The following is a 20,162-nucleotide window of genomic DNA, read 5'->3' on the forward strand; positions in this document are numbered from 1 at the left end:
TCGCTGAGAGAGCCCTCATTTTGCGATTGCATTAAAGACTGCATCACTGAATACATCTCGCACAATTTGGGCAGTGTACCCAGTGCTGGAACCTTTTGGGAGGCACTGAAAGTGGTGGTTAGAGGGGTCGCTGTAGCGGGGTCCAGCAGTGTCCAAGCAAACATCAATAGAGAATTGGCCTCTGCCGAGGAACGATTGAGGAAATTGGAGCAGTCTCGAGAGCACCATCCAGACAGAAATGTGAAGGCTAGAGAACTAAAACAGAAATGCATGGATTGCTGGGAGAGGCGGGGCAAGCATAGTTTTGCTAAATACACGGAGAAGCAGCACATAGAGGGGGACAAGCCTGGCCGATTGCTAGCTTTGTTATACAAGAAGGAGGGGCAACAAGCCCCCATACACTCGATAAACACGGGACAAGGAAACTTATGCCACACCCAAAACAGGGTTAATTATGCGTTCTGAGAATTTTACGAAGAACTGTATCAAGAGGGATGTGTTAGATGAGATTGAGCTCCCAGGAATGACCCAGGAGGAAAGGGATAGCCTAGAGGTGGCCATCACCTTGGAAGACATACAAAATACAATTGTGGGTTTGCCGACAGGGAAGACACCAGGCTACGATGGGCTATCTAGTGAACTCTATAAAGAATATGTACATGTATTGGCCCCCCATTTGCTTAGTACCTTCAATGAATCTTACGAGGCAGAGATTCTCCCACTTAGCCTGAGAGAATCTATTATTATACCTCTCCTCAAACCCCATAAAACCCAAACGGAATGTAGCTCTTATAGGCCCCTTTCAATGCTTAATCAGGATAATAAGATACTGACACCCATATTAGCATCCAGAATGAAAAAAGTAACACGCAAGTTAGCGCAGCCGGATCAGACGGCCTATGTTCCAGGCCGAAGCATGGCCTGGAACTTGAGGAGACTACATCATGTGATGGATAGGACAGCCTCCTGGGAAACTGTGTGCCATAGCCACACTGGACGCGGTGAAAGCGATTGATTCAGTGAGATGGGACTGGCTTTATGCAACTCTGCGTAGATTTGGTTTTGGGCAGACATAACAAGTAGGGTAACTTCAGCCTCTGCAAACGTCTCCTTCAATGTTTCAGTAAAGACGCTAGGCATATGTCACGTTCTTTTCTCTAATGCCCTTCAATTCTTCAGCGCTGTGAACGGTACGCTGAGCGAATCAAGGCAATATACAGCACTGCTTCCTCGTGCCCAAAAAGTAAAGATTAGCGCGTGCCCGGGAGCAAAAGATTAATCATGCGCCTGAAAACAAATGTTAAAATGGTTAGTTAAACGTCTACTGCACGCATGTCTTCCGAAAAATGACTCGCGTGGTACACGTTATCACTTTAGCTTGTGATTTCAGTCTTTAACCACTGTGCTTCAATACTCTCAAAAACTACACTTAAAATTCAATCGCTTGACAAAAGCCTCAATATGAGATTGACTAACTCTTCAGCTAGTTCATGTTAACCTTAACAAGCATTATATTTCACTTTCCACACATACTTGAATGTAACAGGATTTTCACTTAGCTTCCTGTGCTGGCACTCACTGTATCTTCCCCTTGGGCTGTTATCTGTTTTCTTACATGTTCCTGGATTCTCTAGTTTACTTAAAGATTTTTTGCTGGTTTTTTCTCAGGAGCTCCAAAATCTGACCTTCTTTGCTGGTACTCTGAATGAAAGGCAGTTTAGAACCTTTCACAAGATTCCAAACTACCTCACAGAAGCTGCTACACCAATCAGCACTTAGAATTGTTGACACCATGAATTGGGATCACTCCCGACTCCTACAATGCACTAGTTAAGGAATATTGGATTGAAACTTTCTCATTAAATAGTTTTTAGATTCTCCCTAGTTTCTTGCATTGTACACCTGCCCTGCGCTGTCAGAGACCTTTCCTAGCTAATTAACTAAGGGGGAAACCTGACAGAAGTGAAGGACAGGCAATTAGGTCTAACAACTCTTGCAAAGGTCGGGCAATCGACAGTAATAGCCTGCACCCGAAATCAATTGCCCCACTAAGGGGGAAGAAAGAAGAAGCTGGAGAAGGAGCTGGAAGGCTTGCAGTGGTAGTAGAAGCAGAAAAGCACGAGGCTGGCAGTTCATGAGGAAGTGTGTTCACTTGAGGGACGCCGTGACAAAAGTGAAGCAGAGTTCACCTGCAAGTTCTGAGAAGGTATTTTGTTCACAAACTGTGGCTGTAATTGCAGAGCTGTGATTGTGCTGAAGCTTGAGTCCCATGTAAAGAAAGAAGCCGAGGGACAGAGGAGTAAAGGAGACTCCCGGTTGATAAGGCAGGACCAGAGACACCTGTGCTGCAGAGAGGGGTGGGTCCCAAGTGTGCCTAAAGTGGTAGTAGTAGAAGAAGTCTGGAAGTAGAAGCAGCCCGTAATCAGTGTTCCTGGAGCGGGTGAGTGAGACTGGGCGTTCGGGTTTACTCGAAGACCCTTGCCGGTAACTGTTGCCAGCTCTAAAGAGGCTCACGTCAGAGTAGAAGCGAGTATAAACTGTTCGTCATCGTGAACGCTATTCTTTTCAATGGAAATGTATCCTGTGTGCTTCTAATAAAAGGTATAGTGCTCGCGTACAAAGAAAAGTATTTTGTTTCCATTGTTGAATTCCTAACGGTGCCGGAGTGGTCGCGTGTCTAATAAAAGGGAGAGCGCTTTCTAAATTGTTCAGAAAACCCCAACGCAGACGTTCACAATTGTTACAAGATCTTATGGCATCAAAGAAAGGTTGAGTGTGACCAACTGCGATTCCAGATCAGAGCGTGAAAGTGTGTCTGTAATAATACGTGGGAATACAAATACTACCAGACACTTAGGTTAAAGTGGTTGTGTGTGCCTAAATCCATTTCTCCTTTGAAGGTCGAAGTTTGTAACATTAAGAACGAGTATTCTTTGAACTGAGAAGTAGTTTTATTAATAAGAAAAACAAGCATTACCCAAGCCAATAGGTGAACCCTTTCTATAGTGAAGAAAACCCTGTTTAAATTGATCCACCTAACAGATGAAGTTGTTAAAGGTCCAGTGTCCTCCGATACAAGTGTGACATTGTTATATGAAGAGTGGACAAATAATCTGTGATGCTGAAGACTGCTGAAGTGTGGAGAAAGTCAGTCTGGAAGCAGAGGCAGGTTATACTTGTGGGAGTGGGGCAGACAGAAGAGGCAAAGAGGCTGCCCTTTTCTTGGACTATAGGAAAGAAGAGTGCCTTACCTATCTGTAGAGGTCAAAGTGTCTTGTATTTAAAATTGCCTAACCTGAAGTACAAAGTTGAAGTAGAAGTAGAAATACCAGAACTGCGGTTGTATATTGAAGAGGGAGGCCCTGTTGTGGCCCTCATGACCCCCACCCGATTTGAAACTCGTAGGCAGAGAAATGAGAGATGCATATCACTCCTAGGCCCTTCATTGCCATTGTTGATGTATCGGAGATGTGAGAAACGTTACTCTTGGACAGCCATGACTATAGAATTGACAGAGCTGATGACGTCATACCCGACATCACCGTCATCACTGACATTTTGACATAGATGCGTTAGACATGAAACATATAGGCATCCATGCACAAAGCTACACAAACACTTCAGTTTATTGCTGATGGACACAAAACAAATGCTTATGACTCATAATAGTTAGAGGACCAACACACTTACACCAGCAACTCTTTAAGCTACGCGGAAACAGCAAGACACCCAAGAATACATACAATGAGCTTGCTCATGCTTAATTGCAACCAATATGAACGGCCAAAAGAACCAAGATGAAAGTGTAAGAAACCTGAGGGCATTCTCACAACTAGTCCCTGGGGATCCTCGGCTCAGGTGGCCAGGGTAGGGCCATCGCTCTTGGATCTCCACCCTGGGGGTGGACAAGCGAGGAAGGATCACCTGGGCAGGGGGTCCTTGGGAAATGCAGGGAGAGCGTCTAAAGGTGAGACGCGGTATCCCAACGGGACGATAATTGGGGAAGAAGTCCCAGAAGCTTTTATGGGCTATGTTGGTTCTGTCCTCCCTGATCCAGGCCTCATTAACCCCAATCCAAGGGAGGACATAAAGGATTTTACTATAGAAAACTAGGTGAGAGCAGCCTGGCCCGTTAACACTCGCCTCATTACGAGGTCTGCTCGCAGGACCCGCTAAGGACGTCTGGTAAAACCAGGCGTCCTTAGCGGGTCCCGCGAGCAGACCAGGCTGCTAACAACGGGCCTGTCATTAACGGGCCCGTTGTTAGCATCCTCCCCATTCCCAGGGCTCAAATGGGAATGGGGATGTACTGGGTCCGGGTTCCTTTAAATGGGGAAATACCAGGCCCTCCAAGGTCGGAATGGCCTGGTATTTACCCATTCAAGGAACCCGGACCCGGTACCCGGATGCTGAAAGCGGCATGGCTACCTCCATACTCGTAATGAGGCCCATGGTCTTAAGAGAAGTATCCATTCACCTTCCACTACTCTACCCCACAGGGAATACTATCAAGTCCCACGCTCGTATGTCAGGGGTACAATGTGTCATACTGAGAGGGAAAGCTAGCTCTATCAATAAAACAAAGGCCAGAGGATTTTCCTATATCCCCTGTAAGTCACCTGCTAAGGTTTCACTAAATAAATCTACAGTCGCCTTTCATCTCCCCCTCCCCATTTTTAACAAACACTGAGAAGTGGAAGAACAATGAGGTTTACCCATAGGGAAAGCATTGGGAAGCAAGACAGGGCCTACTACAACCTACTACTAGGTTGTCCCACTAATGGAGTCAGGCAAGGTCAGACACTACAACTGCGCACATCTGACTCCAACTGACTCTTTACACCAGTATAAAAGGTGTGGTTTTACCAGAAGCAAAAAATGAGCCGGACCAACCGAGGTGCGGGAAGAGGCAGGAAGAGAAGCCTGGAGAGTCTGGAGGGGAGCTCTATGGCGAGACGCTGGCCCGGTGCGTTTGAGGGGGCAGCAGCATGCCGAGGAGCCGTGTTCTCTGAGAGCCAGAGTGAGGCGTGAGGCAGACTGCGACCTGCTTGCAGAGTCCAAAAATATGATTGTTCCCTTGGGACGTGTGCCGGTTCCTGACCTCGACTCAGTGTATCCCGAGGAGACCGCTTGCCAGCGATGCGTTACTGGGTGAGTTTCGTGACATGGAGGAGAGAAATTCAGGAGCGTGTGGGTGGCTGCAGCGGGGAGTGCAGCTAGAAGAGATTTATAAGCGGGACAAAGGTAAAGAAAGCCAAAAGCAAGAGAGAAAGAAAAGAGTGGAAAGCAAGAAAGAAATCTTGAAGAAAGCTTCGCTAGCAGCCCTGAAGTATAGAGCGATAAGAGGAAAGTGAACTTTAAGGAATGTAAGAGAAAAACAAAGTGCGAAACAGGAAAGAGTGTGTGACCCGACAGACTGGAAAAGTGAAAGTAATAGCAAGAGAAAGAGAAAAGAGGGTACGAGCAACCCAAAGGTTGGAAAAGGAAAGTGCAAGCGGCATGACGTGAAAAGAAGGTGCAAGGGGGCACAACCAAAGGAACATAGGGTGCCACAGGCACAATAAACACAAGAGACGTGTGCAAGAGTCACGGCAAGATGAAAAGAGGGTGCAAGTGTGCACAATATAAAAGAATGCATGCAGGGAGCACAGTGAAGTGGAACAGAGTGAAAGAGGCACAGAAATGAAAAGGTGCCAGAAGAAAAGTACAGAGAATAAGGAGAGGAGTTAAAGGTCAGGGTGGTCGTGCCTGGGAGGATCAAAGAGCCCAGCGTTTTGTAAAGTCTCTGATACCACCCCTATGTAAGACCTGTACAGTGAAAGGTACATCCTGACCAGGAGAACTTTATTTATAGACCAAAGGGGGCCTAGGTTTGGGGAAGGGAACCCTAAGAGACCGACTAAAAGAAAGTGGTAAACTTTGTGAAGAGATGCCTACACTTGGGGAAGGGAACCCTGAGAGGCCTGACAAGAACTGTGTACTTTTGTTTGTAACCAGAGGTGTCTGAGCCTGGAGATGGGAACCCCAAGACACACAGGTGGAGGAAACTGAAGTGTTGAATGAAACAAAGCGTGGCTCTAGTCTAGAGGGTTTTGATGCACCAGGAGTGGTACAAGAATATGAAGCATGACTTGAGGAGGAATAGTGGCATTGTTATCTCATTAAAGTAAAAACAAGAGAGAATGAAAGCTGTAAGAGCTGAGGAAGGATGGCTGATACAAAAAGAAAATAATTTGGAAATATAGAACAAAAGATATGTGAACCTTGTTGATTTGCTGCAAGCGCTGTGCGTGGAATGTCCCAAGGGCTCCTCTTTTGAACTGAACGATCTTGCACTGGCCGAACTACACCTATTGGTAAAACTATCTGAAACCAGCTGTGGTTTACATTTCCTTGTTTTGTAACCACTATTTTTTTTAAGAAGACTTCCTATCACATTTTTGTAAAGAGTGAGAGTGAGCATAGGGTTAGACAAGGACAGGTTTTGGACTTTCCGACATCGACGGCCCTTGGAAACATCAGTTGAGGGAACAACCCCTTTAGAGTTAGGGCCAGTCAGGTAGGAACTTTATTAAATAAAAAGGTTTTTTAAACTGTTGCCTTTGAGTCTGTGTCTCTCTTGATACCATGCCTGTCTCACATAAGCCATAGGTGCCTTGAAGTAAATGGGGAATGAAAGGCGAACTTCAGAATGCAGAAAGAGGCAGATAGACAGAGCTGCCACTGCCAGTGCAGATACTGTGCACTGCATCGCCAAGGACAAACTGAGACGGAAAGTTTCCAGTTCACTAGACAATAGAGAACCTGTGAGAATAGATGCTAAAATCCTCATAATTACAGACAGGAGAGCTCCATTTCTTAGTCCATAAACACGTGATCTGAAAGTGCAGGACAGAGCCTATTCATTTGCGGTAGACGGCAGATGAGCTGTTCCCATCGAACCAGAGGTGGAAAGATAAAATTGCTGTACAGGTTCAAAAGCTGGATGTACTGTCTCCGGGCTTAGACGATCAGAGATGGCAACATGTTGGGAGCATACAGCACCTTTGTGATCGTTCCCATTGCCTTAAGAGTTTCACTCAGCCTGGTAGCTGCCCAGGGTCCCAAGGCTGAGAAGACATGTTCTGTCCAATCCTTAGCTACCTTTCACGTTAAGCATATTTGTTGCAGTCGCAAATAATTTCTCTGCTAACCTGCAACTTTTTATTTGTCTCAAGAGGATAGCTCAGCGGCAATGTGCTCGTCTTGGAAGCAAGACGACACAGAGCAACACAGGTTCGATCCCCGGGTCCATGCTTAGAAACCTCTGGGTATTAAGTGCGTTATAAATAACCAATCATACCATATCATATTTGTTACATTCAGAGGTGGTCCTAGGAGGAGCAACCAGATATGGCTACACAATGGCTATACTAACCCCTACGTAGCACATATATATAGTTTTCCTAAACTGACCAATTCTCTTCCCTGATAGGTATTGGGGGATGCAACCCGTTTTTGTGATGTCATCTAGGGTTCAAACGGTGTTACATGTTTAAAGGACGAGAGCCTTTGAAGACGCTATGTTGTTCAGTTGCAATCCATGTCATTTTGATTGATATTACAGGCAGTAAACTTTGCCCTATGGTCCGAGTCTCGGCTCTTGCGGCAGGGTTTGTCAGGGCCCAAGTACCCTCTTGCTGGTAATCGGGGTAACTGTTCAGAGTGCCCCTGCCGCTCTATTACAGTATAATACTGTCAGCCAATGTCACATTGAAGTTGGTTGTAGAAGTGGCACACTGTGGAGCCAATGAGTCGGTTTCCACAGTAAAAGTAGCAGGAGGGTGGTTGTCAAGAGGAAAGCAACAACCCGAGAAGAAGCATCCTGACAATTGCACCAAATTTTACTGCAGAATTTACGAACACTTGTTGAGTTGTAGAAGGAGAAGTTGCTAATCTATTCTTTGAACTGTGGCAAAGCAATCTTGGAAGGAAGACATCCAGGATTACCATTGGTGCTATTTTCTTGGCTGGAATTGGAAGGGGATCTTTTTACACGAAAGCTGAAGAACTATTACCAGTGGATTTCTGTTTGGTGAACTTTTGTTTCATTTGGAACTTAGAAGAACAGGTTCAAGACTTTCAGTTGCCTTTTGAACAATTGGGGGAAATTGACTTTGTGCAATCCTGGGGAAAGACTTCGCCCAGGACAGGTGAAGGTCATCCAAATCACTGTTTAGTATGAGGGCCAGTTATGTTTATGTTAGGAGTGACCCCCTTAGCTCTTACACTAGGTAGGGAATTCCCCGATAGAGTAGGTTAAGCGAGGATTTATTTGCACCTTTTATCTTTAATAAAATGTTTAATTCTGAGAAAACCACAAGCAGTTGTCTGCCTCGCATCACTGACCCCTCACAAATGTTACATCCTGAGTCGAGAGGGAAACTAAAAATCCTGAAGAGTGCTTAGAGTTTGAAAGGGACACTCGGAAACCTAAAAGATGTCTAGAGACTGAGAAGGGTACTACTAGAGATTGAGAGGGATACTGGGACAAGAACCTAGAACCTAAGAGGGATGCTGTATTTTGAATACAAAAATGTGGCAAAACCCGAAAGGGGTTAGAGGGAAGGTGAAAGCCACTAGAGACAGCTTTGTCACAAAAAAGCAACCGAATGTGTTGAAACATATTCCACGTCTTCCATTCCTTGGGCTAAATCTGCCACAACTGGACCAAGCGAATGAGTGCTATTCCTCACACCATCAGGCTGGGTGTACCTCGTCATCATGGCTATATCCTGCTCAGCCAATGAGAAGACAGCACGTCATTCTCTCCCATCTGTTTCTATGAGCGACTGACCTCTAGCGGAGGGATTCAGCTCCAGCATACGGAGCTACAAATGGGTATGTAAAGATATCATAGGACGTTGAAAATTTGCAGTGACCCTAAATGGTAGGGTCATGACCTCAGAAAAGAGTCTCATCTTTCTTAAATTTGATTGCCTGTAAAGGAACAAAAACTCCACAGAAAAAAAAATCTTATTTTTATTATATTTTTGTGCAAACAATGATTGAATGTATGTATGTTATAATGTATCGCAACCACCCCTGTGCCATCCTATCGATTCAATTAACCTTGACTGCACAGCCACGCCCACCACTAGGTGAGCCACGTAAGAAAGCTTGCGGGAAACCTTAACGCCTAGCTGTGTGCCATCCATTCTACAGCCTGGCCAGAACACAGGGGAGAGAAACCCCTCTGAAAACTTACCGATGAAGGCACCTTTCAAAGGCTACATCCCTCTTTTCACCCTCCATTGCCTTGCATGGAAGAGTTCCTTGTTTTTGCCTCTGCAGGCCACTAGTTTCGGACTGTTACCCTTACCCTAAGCTACAGATTGCAAGTTATAGGGCATTATGTGCCACTGCTTTAGGGCAATTTCCACAGAACCTTATGACACCAACACTACTCTCAAATCATGCTACAAAAAGTGGACAATGTTGTTTGCTTAGTTTCACAATCACTTACTCCAATTTCTTGTCTTCTTCCGCCTCGCTTGAAGAAGAGGCAGTTTCTTCCTGCGCACGGGTCATCCTTGCCGGCATCTTTATCAGGGAAGGTCATACAGCCTACACAACCTGGACCGGGAACCCCAAACTCCGACCTTCCTGGACAAGTCTAAAACATCAGGAGTCCTGAAGATAAAAGCAACACATTTACAACCAGACGGTACACCTGGGGGCAGGGGGGAGAGAGACAGAGAGGAAGAGATGCTTGGGAAAGCTTAGGCAGCCCAGATAAACCGCTCTCTATGACAAGTTGTAGTGGACAAGCAATTAATTCTTCAGGCAAAGTGGCATGTACAATGTTACTCTCATAATCACATGTCCATAATAAGCGTAAGACCGGACAAGTGCAGGCTACCGCACAAATGACCTGTTTCAATCTCATACCAAAACTCCCTCCCCCCCTTCTCACAACCCCTCTGCCGGCCCCCCGTAAGCGATCTTTTTTCAGTTTTCTTTCTTCATGGGTCACTCTTCAAAGCATCAAAAAGAAACACAAAACATAAGAAAGGGCATAACGGGAGTACTTCGAAGGGAAGAGGAAGACACGGAGTCTCGCACAATCAAATAAAAAGGGAACAAAGATGAACACACAGGCACACAAACACACACACAACACTGAACCACGTGGAATACTTCAGACTGAGAGGGGAAGGCATACCTTCTCGTGGGTCGATTCAGACCCCCATCTGCCTGGATCTTCAGTGAAGGAGAGAAGGGAGTCCACTTCCCATGTCTTTGCAGAACAGGGTCTGGCAAGGTTTCCTTATTGTCTCGCTCTCATGGGGGGGGTACGTATAGAACTGCGTCAAAACAGTACCAGCACCCCTCCTTCTGATGCACCCTTGTTGACACTCCACTTAAAAAAATTAAAAAAAAAAACTAGTAAGAGATATGCAACATCCCTTCGAGGGTACGGTGAAGAGGCTTCCATGGGCCCCTCCTTCCTATGCCCCAGGCCGGCCTGGTCAGGCATCTCCATTCTAATATGCAGAAGCGAGACTGGTCTACCAGATCTTCTCGACCAATCTGTGGTCTTCCCTAGCTTTACCCATGGGCACCTCCTTAGTATGCCCCTCGCTGGCACGAGCGTGGGTGGCGGGGGGCTGGACTGGCTCGAAATCTACCTCCAAAGAACATGTGTGGTACCGGCAGTTCAATTCCAGCCATGGTCTAATTGAGCGCGGGCCCCCTGTTCTGAGCACACCACTAACCATTTTCAACCAAGCGCCAACCCACAGACCTAAACGCAACAAATACTCACACCAACTTACTATCCCAACATTCAACAGAGCCAAAGCCGGTGGATCCAGCTTTGAAGTCCTAGCCCCTAAAGCCTGGAACTCCCTCCCGCCCGGTCTAAGAAATGAAGAATCCCTCCACAGATTCAGAAAAGCACTAAAAACCAAACTGTTCAACTAAACTGTGTACTACTCTGTACTGCCTCCTACATTGTTCCACTGTAACCACGGAGCACCTTTGTTATTGTATAATACACATGTTTTTTGCTTGTAACCAATGTTAATAACATGCACAAAACTGAATATTCTGTAACAGCGCCACGATGCCCCCAGGGCGCTGGGCGCTTAATAAATCCAAATAAATAAACAAACATATCCGTGGAGCCAGTGGGCAATTAATTCAGCTCGCCAGACACACGGTCCCAAATCGCAAAAATGCAGATGACCGGCAACTCTATGTGCTAGATGATCACTGTTTCCTGCTAAACCCTCCCCAAGATGCAGACCTGATCGTTGTCAATAATCCTGCAATGTAAGGCATGAATAAAACCTACTAAGTGTTTTCATACAGAGCTTACACGACATCACAGGACAGCCAACTTTTTTACCAAATTAAGTGAATTCCTGCATTGGAAGCCAAGATCCTCCTGTTTTCCATATAAAAGGGAACAGCTGCTGCAAATTCACAGCAGAACCGGCCCAAGATAGGAGTTAGATTGCCGCTAAAAATACTTGAATACTACCTTCTTGGCGCAGACATACACAAGATCCACTAACGTCTAGTGCTGGGATCCGTACACAAGTGTCACCCTGGTAGGGCTCCTCGGATGCCCCCCGGCCCGCCCACCAACTCATGCACCACCAGCATGACAAATGAAGAACGTAAAGTAGTAAGCAACTGTGACACCAATGCAAAGTACTTCACACAGGTAGTCCGATTTAGCAAGGAATAAATCGGGTATGCAAGTACTGTCAAGGGGCAAACAAAGTGACCTGCAAAGGGCATCGCTTTAAAGTAAAATATGAATTGCCCCAACCGCAATGTCAAACACCGGAAGCAGAGAAAAAAGCTCCAGACAACTGGAAATCAATAGTGACCTATGTTGGCGATACATCGCGTGTGGGCCAGCCGGTAGGGGCCTTCCAATGGTCAAAGAAGCAAGGGCCATTGCTGAGGGTAATTATTCGCCTGTACAGTCCACCCCTAAACCTTTAACACCATAAGCATCGTGTGGTAACATCCCTGCCGTGTGATGGAAATGGGCACAAAGAGCCAATTCAAATGTTTTGCCGTTAAAAAAAAAGTCAACAATGCTGCCATTGAAATGGCGCAAAGGGTCACACAACAGTCCCTTTTCAATTTCGGTGACGGCCCTGAGGGAAGGGAAAGAGCATGGGGTGGGAGAAACACCAAAGAAGCAAAACGCTGGGTGTGCTTTTCTACTCTCCCCCACCCCCCTACACGCAGCTTTGCAAGGTGGGAGAGGGGAGAGGGCAGGGCAAGGGGAGGGAAGAGGGACAGAGCAGCAAACAGCTTGCACACGGGTAGATTAACAGTGTCGGGTTAAAGCCTGCATTCCGAGAAACCCGATTGGCTCATCCGAGGGCTCTAAATCAGATTAGTGGCTGGGATTTGTGTTCTCTATGAATACATTGGCTCCATAAACTGCTTCTAGTGAGAGTCTCTCTGCAAGTAAGGAGGCAAGATGTTGGTCCATAATTAAACCTAAAGCAAGTCAACATGTTGCAAGAACTATTGGCCTATTGGCAACATCACATCTATTTCTAGGCCAACTGTACACAGGCATTTCTTTTCCTTTTTCAAAGAAGCTTGAAGTGGAGGGGAGCGTGCCTGGTTGTTTGATTTTCACAGTTAACAGCTCAGCGGGGCCGAGCAAAATCAATGACAGACTTTGAGAATCAGGCTACGAAATGACAATAACAGAAACATGTAGGGAAGAAAATCAGGAGTAGTCTTTTACTGAGGCATTACAGCCCAGCAATAAGCACTTTGCATACTTATGCAGTTTAGTAGCTCAAATGGAACAAAAATGTAATGTGCGCTAGCTTCAAATACTGGCAGACCCAACTCAGCCTCCTATTCTTGCAGGATTGACAAAAAGTTCACAATTAAGCTAAGAAATAATAACACCTTTTATTACTGTGCTGAGATGTATAAGGAATCCGCCAAGAAGCACTATATACATGTGTTTTTGCTTAGAGACTTTAAATGTACTGTACTATTCAGGGCACACCATGTTCACTCACCACGAGCCATTGTCTAGTGATAAGTGATTCTTGGGGAGTAAGAAATGGTCTGCTGTGCGCTGTAATGGGGTGGCGAGGGACGTTTTACTACTGGTTAGTAGCAGGCAACTTGACATGTTTCCCCTGGTACTAGATCGATAGTCATTTTAATTCGGAAGCTTGTGCACAAAGATCATCCTGGGTGGTGATCAGAACGGGGAGCACCTATCGATGTACACTAATCACACTTGTGTGCTGGTGCGCCTACCATTCTGCGTGTGTATCCGCGTGTTCATTGGACACACTTTCGGTTTGGTCCAGAAGCCAACGGCATGTCAAGAAGGACATTACTTTTCTTATGGTGGTGCTTTCCTTGCACTGTGGTCTGTAGAAGTCCTGTACACACAGTGTAAACATGGATTCTCTTTGGCGTGTCCCATTCCAAGTTATTAGCTACCATCCCAATTTCTCTTGTATGGTATGATTTGTTTTTAATTCTTTTTTTGTGGATTACTGTGTCTTATTCTTCTGGTAAAACCCTGCAACAACAATAATGATATCATTGTAATTGGTTATTTATAATGTGCTTAATACCCAGAGGTTTCTAAGCGCGGCCCCGGGGATCGAACCTGTGTTGCTCCGTGTCGTCTTGCTTCCAAGGCGAGCACGTTGCCCCTGAGCTATCCTTCCGCGATTAGTGTCTGTCAATGTGGTGGTGTACCTGTCAGTATGAGGAGCTCTCGCAGTATGCACTTCGCTCTTGGTGTGTATGTGTGCCTTTGAGAGTGAGTAACACTGATGAGCAAAGCCGATATGGAATTATCCACCTCGCCAGTGTCGGACCCCATGATGAGTGCCTCACATATCAGTGTGCATCTATGTGCAGGTCACCAAACGTGTGCTTTGCGTGTCTGTCTTTGCCATCAATATAAGGCCTCCTCCACAGAATAAAGTAAGGCCAAATAACCTCCGGTGTAGGATAGTGTCTACGCACTAAATGTGTTGCGCTAATCACGGCTCATGTGAAGTAATTCGACCAAGTAAGATTATAACATGTTGCCCGCACAATGTTTCTCTTGATGTGAACAGTAGGTACAAAAGGGTAGGTGCAAATGTTTTCCAAGAAACCTACAATAGTAAAACTGATAATCGCTTTGATTTGTGGCAACCTTGCTTTTGAGATTGTCCCGATCTGGATACCAGATATCAATGCTTTGAGAGTCAAGTCTTCAGCTAGGGATATCCTGATCTCGTTGAACCTTTTCTTAGGAATATGAACATTTTGAACAGGGAAGTTATTATTGCTATTTCGATTTAAAGGTGGGGCAAAACAAGATATTAGTGAAAGCATGGTACATCCTGGAAATTCTCATCTACTATGCTGTGGAATCGGTCTAAGATAAAGTAATGTAAAATAACTCTGCTTGTAAAGATAGTGTTCACTTATCGAAACACTTTATATACAGTTGAATACAGTAAATTGGTACGGTTAATCTATTCATATTGCAGATGCCATGACATAGTATGCTAGTAAGTAGGCCATTTTTGGAAAATAATTTTGAAACCTGGCACCATCTACCTCAATCCAATATTTATGTTTGGAGTGGGGTTTGATGTCACCAAAAGGACAACTTTTAGAGAGGAGAGGTAACTGTTCATAAAAGCTAAATCTGATCTCAAATGTCAGCTTCTGGCGGCAGCGGGTAGGGATTATCTGGTCTATACCGATTCCATGGTGTTCAAGTTTACTGCACTGAATTATAGATTCACAAAAATGGGTCGATCTCCCGATTTTGGTCTGGGTATTGACCATGCTACCTTAAGACATTTAGGAAACAAAACGATGGGATTGGGAAAGTAACTTTGTACATTTGTCTTCACAGCTATCATAGTTACATCGCAAATGTAACGCACCGTTATCTAAGAGCCCAGAGCTATCTTTGCCAATGCGCCACTTTATGATTACAGGTCCCTTTGCTCATTTTTAAATGGGCTCTCAAAAAAAAGAAGATTGGGTGTGTCGAATCTGTAACGTTCTAGGGAAACTCAAAACATGTTTTTAAGGAGTGTGGACCCTTGAATCATCTCATAAGTGCACACTGGGGAAATACTTAAGTGATTACGATGCAATTAAAACACCACAATTTTGTAGATTTTAGATTTGACCAATTGAGTGGATTAAGAATGATAAAAGTGTAGGCTCTACCAATTGTTACAATTGTTTAAACTGTATGTGTGACATATTAGGTTTTATTGACTTTGATAGTACAATGCTGATTGATACAGAATCTGTAAACCTTTTAAATAACAAATGATTGTTTTAACTTATAATGGACATGATTGATTTATTGTTTTATCTGTGGTTTCGTTTGTAAAGGTTCTTTTAGAACCGTCTACAAATAATAATAAAAATACATAATATGCATTTTCTATTTTATTTTTACACAGTTGATGAAGTGAGACTCATATTCGCCCGACTCTCGAAGGGCTAATTTACCCAAAATGAGGCGCTTTATTACAGGATACAGAGCTTGGATAACTGGATAGATGATGTGAGAAACCTGAGGTGTTTCTCCCAGGCTATTCCCGGGGATCCTCTGATCAGGTGTCCAGGGGAGGACCATCGCTCTTTGATCCCAACCCTGGAGGCGGACGAGCGAGGATCACTGGGGCAGGGGGTCCTTAGGGACTAAGGGAGACCCGCCCTTGTGCGAGACATGGTAATCCCCCCGTTCCAATACACCTCTACCCGACATCACCTCAGTTGTCATGGGATATTGTCAGCAGAGTCCCATCAAACCCCAGTACCTTTCTGTAAGAGAAAGGAGAAAACGACCATGGAAATTAAAGCCCAATAGAAAATCCATTCACCTATCAAAATACATTAACCCCCTTCATCCGGACAAAAACCTACATGGTTTTTCAATGATCTCCAGAAAAACCTACAACTACTGGGACAAAGAAGAGGCAGATGGGAGTCATGAGGACTACCCATAGGAATCCATGGGCAATGGAATCCTATGGGCAGACTCCATATTGTCCTGACAATGAGGTCAGGCAGAGCACTATTCACACCTGATTCCAATCAACTTTTTCAAAGAGTATAAAAGGGACAGCCACTCCGCCCCCTCCCCCTTCACACTGAGCGAGCAGGGGGTGCTGAAGGAACTGTGAAGACCAGAAGGAAAAGTCAGCAGCTGGGAGAACCTTGGGAAGGCAGAAGGGGGATGGACTGCCAAGACGCTAATGCCTGTGAGGACCAATGGGGGGCTACAGTGTGGCAGGGGATCTGTGCCCCAGGGAACCAAAACTCCAGCTACCCTTTTCTGGTAGTGTTTTAATCAGTGCTGGCTCCCTGGGCGAGTTCCAGAAACCCAGGTAGTTGAGAGGCAGGTGCTGGGACCCTGACCTCTAGTGAATCCCCAATGAGGACGAGCCGACACCTCATCACTGAGGGTAAAAGATGGAGACCCTGTGACTTGAGGGAAGCTAAGGCGGGATAACCTGTTTTGCCAAGAACTTTGTGTAAATCCCAAAAGTGCCTGTAACTGGCAAAGTGGGAGCAAAACCTTGAATGTGTATTCTGGGATTTGTAGTCCAAAAGAGCAAAACTGAAAGACAGAGTGGTCCATCGCTGCGTGTGTGCCCAATCAAAGGTCTCTGTAAGGTATCCAGCTGAGAAGTGGCAGAAGTGAAAGTTAAAGAGTTGTAAATCGTAGTGACTCTGCGACAGGTCAAGCAAAATTCTGCACACAGTTGAAAGTCTTCGATTCGGTTGTCAAAAGGGATCTGAGCCTGGAAGAGGTGGATCCATGGTCCAAGCCCATATGAGGGAGACCAAATTGTGAACATTGTGTGAAAAGAGATACAAGCCCAGACGAGGGAGACCCGTGGTCCGAGCCCAAAGGAGGGAGACCAATCGTGTATTTTTGAATGTGAGAATCTTGACAAAGGAAAGGAACTCGTGTTTTGTTTGCTACATCATACCCTCTGCCCTAAGAGACTTTGAATGGCAAAGAGATTTTGGTACAGAAGGTCCTGATACTGAGATATTGAACTGCACAAGTAACAAAAGGAACTACAAGTACCAGCAGTCACTGGAAAAGAAGGTAATACTGTGTGTTTTGACAACTAAAGTGAACTTCTGTGGCAAGGCGGAGGCAGCCTGTGTTTTGACAAGAGGTTTCTTTTGAGAATTCTTTTTGTTTCTTAAAGACTTTGCCTGAGTGGTGTGAGACCAGCTGAACCATTGAACTGCATTATTATTTGATGGTTGTAGCTTGCTCCCATCCTTAGATAAGTTAAAATTCAATAAACACCCTTTAACTGTGTCTCATTTGTGTCGGTCTTCATTGATGATATCAAGCCTTTCCTTACAACGATTATGTTCATTGTAGGTATGGTTCTTGATTGAAATACTGTAGGTATGTCTCCATAATTTAATGTTGATTTACATTCCTGTTTAAGTATGAATTTCTAGATGTTTACACTTTTGTTGACTATCATTTGAAAAGAATCAAAGAATTAGAATTTGATTAAAATAGAAATTCAATACATATAAAGTGTGATGTTCATTATAGTAAACAAATAACTCATGTGTGAAAGATTTAATCTGTTCAATACAAATAGACTGTAATTTTCTATTTAAGTAAGATATCATTTGAGTCTCATTTGGGATTTTTCTGAAAAGAGTGCTGCCCTGCTCATACAGCTGGTATCGTTAGACTTTGTCAGTTGGACATAGATTGATATCGCAACATTGCTTGTGCTGAAGGTCAGCTCCTCCCAAATGCAGGCTCTCAAATAACACGTAGAGGGAGCGATTCATAAATAATGGAAGATTCATAGTTGAGGCTTTCATAGGATTAGAAACCACACAATCTTGTTATAAACCCCATTTGACTGGGAAGGAGAACAGCCTCTGCAGTCTAACCGAATGCCCAGGTCTTGGGAAGCTCAATGCATAGGAGGCTTATGGAGTCTAAGACTCTTGAGAGCATGCAATTGAGAGTTGTGAAACAGTCAATAGGCTGATGAGTTCTTATGAAAAGTTTGTGTATAAATCAAGTAGTGGGTGTTAGCATCTGAGAAAACGAAAAGCGAGAATGTAAAAACCCAGAGAAGATTCTAAGACCCAATCCTATAGAACAACCTGAGCCGAACAGATAACTTTGTTAATAAAGATGATGATTCCTAGTTTACATTTTCCTTATTGCAGGTATTGCGCGATATATGTATTCAAAAGTCGGATCGCAGAAAGTAACAGAAAATCCTAACTCAAAATACCAGGAAAGCATCAAAAGAGAAATACCAGGTCCTAAAGTGGAAGGTCCTGCCCAATCCAACCGAATGTTGCATCTGAAGTCAGTATGGAATAACGAATTCAGAATAAGTTGACCCACAAACCCTCTACATTCATCTTCAGAGCATACGAGTATGAAGTTCACGCACGGGCAAAAGATCTCCTAAAAGGCTGCTTAACAGGTCATGTTGCTATGGTGGTATAGCTGTCAAATGCTTTCTGGATGATGGATCCAGCATCATTGAAAAAAAAGATTGCAGAACGTTGGTGTCCCTCTGTTCAATGTGACCCCCCCCTTCAATGAGAAAAAATGTGACAGATCAACTGTGCCAATCTGTTAACACATTTTTTCCCCCCACAGGTGGAGGAAACTGAAGTGTTGAATGAAACAAAGCGTGGCTCTAGTCTAGAGGGTTTTGATCCACCAGGAGTGGTACAAGAATATGAAGCATGACGTGAGGAGGAATAGTGGCATTGTTATCTCATTAAAGTAAAAACGAGAGAGAATGAAAGCTGTAAGAGCTGAGGAAGGATGGCTGATACAAAAAGAAAATAATATGGAAATATAGAAGAAAAGATATGTTGACAACTGCAAAAAATTAGTTACAACTTGAGTAACTTGGTGTATTTTGTGTTATGCCGAACGCACAGGCCCCAGCAAACTAAGCCAAAAGATAGTGCAAGTCTCAGAGTAGTGATTGCCTGAGAAAGCCCAAAAGGTGGCTGAAGACTCAGTGGCCCGTGGAGGCGGCTGAGAGCCTGAAAGGGAGAACTAGGTAACAGGGAAAAAGCTAGCGAGAGCCACTAAGGAACCTTTGTGTATTACAATTCAGAGATTGAATAGAGGGGGGAAAAAACACCCAACTTAGATATAATTATAATGCACAATAGTCTGATATTATCAATGTCAGCAAACATATACATACATAAATAAGTTCATAAATATAAACGACATTTAAAATGTACTTGTCACCTAACTTCTTCTCTTGAAACAAGCTCAATCCAGCTCCAAATTTAAAAACCTGCCCCAATTCTTTATTCTTTTTCCCCCTCAGTTCTTCTTTCCTCTTGTTCCTTCTTCTCCCATTCCGCATAGAACTTAGCTTTGGTCTTTATTGTGGATTGTTTGATTGGGGAGAGGGGTTTGGTTTAATAACTGATGAATTTAGAAGGGTTGAGTTTATTATGTTGAAGTTACTGTATGTTCTTTTGTGTGTTGGAAAATCGAATAAAACTAGTTACCAAAAAATATATATATATTACACAATCCAGAGATTGGTGAAAGGGCTCCGGGAAAACCGAAAGGGGTGACAGTCAAGAAATGGGGAACCTTCTAAGTGGAATTCTTTGGATTAATTTAAGACTGACGCATAATTTTGATACAGAAAATAATTTTCCTCTATTGATGGCAATTTGTTACAATAATCAAATACGCATGGGCAAACAATGTTAATACACAGTAGACCTTGTACGCACATGGCATTAACACTCATACACAATAGTTATAATACACTGCTAGGGTGAGCCGAGGGCAGAGGGGGTCATGGGCAATGGTAATAGTTATACACTGCTAGGGTGAGCCGAGGGCAGAGGGGGTCATGGGCAATGGTAGTGGAAGGTGAAGGATAAGCAGTTGAGACAGATGTTAAAAGGTCACGGGAAGAGGAATAGGTCAGAAAGAGATGCATACGTGGATGGTCAGCAACGTGGCAGCATCGGTATCACCCCATTACTGTGCAGAAAAAAAATACAGAGGCTGAAAATTTCAAGTTTTTTACCTGCGAATTTCAACGCAATTATAAGTGGGGGTGGATTAGGGTAATAATAAA

General features: G+C 44.3%; 1 protein-coding gene across 5 annotated transcripts in view; it reads right to left on the reverse strand.

Annotated features, from left to right (window-relative positions):
• Positions 1 to 20,162, reverse strand: part of TTLL5 (tubulin tyrosine ligase like 5) — a 769,178-nt gene that overhangs the window by 746,986 nt on the left and 2,030 nt on the right. For 4 of the 5 annotated variants that reach the window (XM_069638032.1, XM_069638034.1, XM_069638033.1 and 1 more), the window contains exon 2: positions 9,506 to 9,672. In XM_069638032.1, the coding sequence (XP_069494133.1) occupies positions 9,506 to 9,582 (77 nt within the window). In that variant the 5' untranslated portion in view covers positions 9,583 to 9,672. Of the gene's footprint in view, positions 1 to 9,505; positions 9,673 to 10,204; positions 10,403 to 20,023; positions 20,066 to 20,162 lie in introns of all 5 variants that reach the window. The other variant, XM_069638031.1, reaches the window with a different exon arrangement.

The sequence above is a fragment of the Ambystoma mexicanum genome, chromosome 14 (assembly GCF_040938575.1).
Source record: "Ambystoma mexicanum isolate Mex_15411 chromosome 14, UKY_AmexF1_1, whole genome shotgun sequence".
Classification (NCBI taxonomy): Eukaryota; Metazoa; Chordata; class Amphibia; order Caudata; family Ambystomatidae; genus Ambystoma; species Ambystoma mexicanum.